Below are 4,168 nucleotides of genomic sequence, written 5' to 3' on the forward strand. Positions count from 1 at the left end.
TCTAATTACTATTATTTTGTAATTGACCATCCCCTTAAGTACACCAAATGTACTTAACGGGGACTGTGTAACATTAGGGCATCTTTAGCCCGTTACAGTGACGGTGCGTGCTGCGGCCGTGTTACGCGGTGGCATCGAATCTTCCAGACTTCTGATCGCAGTCCAAAGCCCTGCTTAAATTGACAAAAAAAACGTAGCCTGATCAAAGCAAGCTGTGTTTTTTTATTTTAAAATTAAGCACGGCTTTGGACTGCGATCAAAAGGCTGAAAGGTTCGATCCGTAGCTCTCACGAGCGCCAAAATGACAAAATTTCGGGTAGAAAACACCCGTAAGCGCGGCGAAATCGACTTGGCTGCAAGTGCGCGGCCAAGAACATTGAACTCATGCTACAAGGCTTTTTTTAATGGGTTGCAAGCGACCTGAGGAGAATGGCGGCTCGTGGCAAAAGGGGCCGCGACTTACTTAGTGCGTATACGGAAAGTGAGATGAAAGGGTGACTGCGATCTTCATGTGGTGCTCGCGTCGCAGAACTTAGGCCGTTTTACGAATTTTGCGAGACCTAGTGGTCCTGTTTTATCAAAAATGGTGTCGATTGCTTGGGTCGTCGGCTTATGTATATATCGGTGAAAGGCAAGGATGAAAGCAGGAGCTATTGTCGCTGTAATAATGGAAAGGTGGAAGGGTGCCGTTAGCATTTCCCTTTTAAAATCGTCAAATTATGGAAATATTAACTCGTATGTTCTACTATGAAAAAAAGCGACACAAAAAGTACCTTTGTGTGAATCTCGTTCATAAAAAAAAAATTGATTTTTTTTTTTTAATGCCCTCTGCTTTTTAATGTGAGTGTGTAAATGCAGCGCGGTGTTCTATTCGAATTGATTCAGTACCCCTGTGCATGTAATTTACTTAACTTGTGACTATTTCGTGTCAAAAATGGCGATGATTTTTGACTAAATGTTTTTGTAGAGGTTTTAGTTACTTTATCACATATTCCCTAACATTGTTTTGCTTATATAAAAATGTATGCTTTAGTAGATTGATGGTCGCTTTTAAATTTGATCAATTTCTAGTACAAAATTGAGTTATGGCCAAAACAGCAACTCGTCGACGTGGCTTGAAGCAAAATACCCAAAGTGGTACGTGCAGTACCTATCCCTCTATCAATTCTATTCTTAAGTTCCCATTATTAGAACAAGGAGCTACATACGGCTTGCTGGATACACAACTTATTATGAACTTTGAGGATCTTAAAGTCGTGAAACAAGCAGCGGTGCCCCGTCTACTGCCTCACATAGACACCCCAGTGCCGTCGCCTTATTACAGGCAACTCGGTTGGCGAGTCACTTTCTGGAATGGTCTGGTATCTAATTTTGAAACCTTTTGGAAACTCACGACGATGCCGTGCGAGCTATGGTGTGGTCTTATAACGACAATTGGCTCGTTACTGCCGATCACGGAGGAGTGACAAAGTACTGGCAGTCTAGTTTGACCAATGCGCAGCTGTTACAAGGACACAGAGAAGCTGTGTGCTCGCTCAGTTTTTCACTGACGGATTTTGAATTTGTTTCGTGTTTTGGGGTCATAACATTGGTGTGCAGCTCGTGGACGAGTTCTTGGCCATGTCTAGCGTAAGCCGTTGCCAGGACTTTAAAGAAACGTGTGACGTGGTCGTTAAAGTAGCGTTTTAGATGTTTTTAGGCATCAATGTCGACGTTACGCAGTGGAATGCAGCAAACACTGCTTGTAGTTTGCTGATCTATGACAAATCGCTCACCGGTAAAGTTCGTGTTTTCTTCTTCTTGAGCTGAAAGATTTTGCCGTGATTCTCTCTTTGAATTTATAAATTTGTGGAGCTGCCACCAAGCGCATATGGTGTTTTGTGGTATACACATATCTTGTGTGGTATGCTGCGTGGTGCGTTAGAAATGGTACAAATGCAAGTAGAGACGCAATTTGTCAAGAATGTGCTGCAGAGAGATGAGTTCTTGGAGATCCGGCTGAGTTTCTGAATATGTTGCGTTTGTTGGAGTGAGAAGGTATCAATGGACCCATATGCGCTTTATGAAATGGATAGAAAGGAGCTGAAGGGCAGGATCGAAGAGACCATGGGGGCGAGTACAAAGAGGACTAGCTGTGGCGATATGTGTGGATAACTTTAGAACCTCCGCCTTAGTGTGTATATTTCTATTAAACTAGTACAATGTGATTGCAAAGATTTTTGTAATTTTCTTTATCACGTTTGTGTAGAGTTGCCCCGATTGGTTTCTGTAATTTTGGGACTTAAATATCCGGTCATTGTCATATTGAGGAAATTGTGTCCCATAATTGGATCCATATAATCACGCATCGTTTATAACGTGACATTCATTGGTTAATGTGTCAAAACTCGATTCCTGCAATTCGTGTGACCACTCTATAAAAAAAGGTCAGTATTGCTCTTTCTCACAAAAGAATTCCTCAACTCGAGGTAAAATGGTCAAACTGTTCTGTGCTATCGTAAATGACGCGGGAGCCGCATTTCCAGTGGACATTGATGCGGAGGCGACGGTTGGAGATCTGAAGAATGCGATCAAGAAGAAAAACCCAGCAACATTAGCATGTGACGCTAAAGACCTTGAGCTCTTTCTGGCGAAAAAAGACGAGGGTCGCGGTCCGTGGTTGACGGAAGCTGAATTGCTGGACGGTGTGGCAGACACCAGTGGCTTCGAGAAGTTGGACGTTGCGGGGGCGCCGCTCAAATTGATTGGCTTATCGAAAAGAGACGTCCGACTTCACGTCACGAAACAACTCGTGAAGGCCAAAAAGACCCCTGTTCACGTGTTAGTAAATGGTGTTCAAAATTCAGCAACCAAATCGTCCGCGTTAGAAGACTTGGTCAAAGAGGTGCATGCCGAAACGCTGACGAAAAAACGAACATTTCGTCACTCCCAGGTGGTCTCGTCCGATTGCGAGACAATCACAAATGAGCTTAACATTAAAATTACTACTGTTGATGTAACGGGGTGTATCGTAACATGAAATTTACACTTGAAGGTTGTTAATTAATATATTATCTAAAAGGTAGATAATATTTTGAGGATATTTCTTTCAATAGTAATGTTCAGAATTCTTATCCATATATAGGTATAGACGATTATATCTATTCATTCCGAAGACTAGTCAGCTGTAGAGATAAACAAAAGAGAGATACAGATAAGACAAGATAGAAACAATAGCATGTTAAGTATTCGTTTATAATTAAGTTAGCATTTACAAGATAGATAGAAAAGATACTTAATTATATTCATATAAATTTCATTTAACGCTCTTAAGCTAGTTGCCTTAAAGAGAAGTCTTCCTCTGCACGTACTAGTGTACGTGAAATAACGTACGGCACCACTCGCAACTGAAGCAGTGCGAAGTGGACTTGTACTGAAGCAGTACAAGTCGTAGTGCCCCGTTACACCTGGTAGCACTTTGTAGTCCGTCCAAGGACCACATTTCCCACATCTAACATGGACATGTTAGATGATAGTGGGAATACGCATCACGTTTCCCGTGAAAGCTACTCTTTCTAAGTGACATAGAAAGGAGTGCGGTCGAACGAATGAGTCCGACCGTAGGAAACGATGCAATCTTGGCAATGCTGTCCAATTCGGACAGAGATGCCCTCCATTCAGCCATCGCCAAGTTCATACAACGTGAACTTGACGAGATGAAGGAAAAAGAAGCCTTTCTGAACCAGCAAGGCTCTCAACAGGCAGAACTGTTGAGGTTACAACAGGTATAGACCCCTGTGCCTGGGATGACGCAAACGCGTCGTCCCAATTTAAAAGATCGACATCTCTAAGTATAGGGGAGTTCAAAAAGACTCCCTCTCAAGATAGTTTGTCGGGTTGGACGATACCTGCCATAAGGGCTTGTCATATCGTCGACGAGCAAATGCAAGTCGCATTTTCTCAGTCAAATTTGGCAGGTCGTGCCAAAACTTGGGCACTTGGCCTTAAGTTGCGCGACCCATATGTCTTTGGGACGCTAGATGTTTTTAAAGCCCGGCTCAAACAGACGTTTGAACAACCAAGGGCTGAGTTCAGAGCTCGTTCAGAGCTTCTAAAACTCAAGCAAGGCAAGCGTGATGCTCACGCATATGCCCAGCACATACGACTCTTAGCGAGTTGTATAACGAAT

General features: G+C 42.9%; 2 protein-coding genes across 2 annotated transcripts; both read left to right on the forward strand.

Annotated features, from left to right (window-relative positions):
* Window positions 1-1,085: 1,085 nt before the first annotated feature.
* On the forward strand, window positions 1,086-1,466 carry CCR75_009259 (uncharacterized protein; the record flags this gene model as incomplete). Its single annotated transcript, XM_067967301.1, has 2 exons — window positions 1,086-1,137; window positions 1,192-1,466. 2 exons carry the CDS (start codon window positions 1,086-1,088, stop codon window positions 1,464-1,466), a joined length of 327 nt encoding a protein of 108 aa, XP_067817077.1.
* Window positions 1,467-2,473: 1,007 nt separating this feature from the next.
* Window positions 2,474-3,019, forward strand: CCR75_009260 (uncharacterized protein; the record flags this gene model as incomplete). Its single annotated transcript, XM_067967302.1, has 1 exon — window positions 2,474-3,019. One exon carries the CDS (start codon window positions 2,474-2,476, stop codon window positions 3,017-3,019), a length of 546 nt encoding a protein of 181 aa, XP_067816255.1.
* Window positions 3,020-4,168: the final 1,149 nt, after the last annotated feature.

This window comes from Bremia lactucae, linkage group LG4 (assembly GCF_004359215.1).
Source record: "Bremia lactucae strain SF5 linkage group LG4, whole genome shotgun sequence".
Taxonomy (NCBI): Eukaryota; Oomycota; class Peronosporomycetes; order Peronosporales; family Peronosporaceae; genus Bremia; species Bremia lactucae.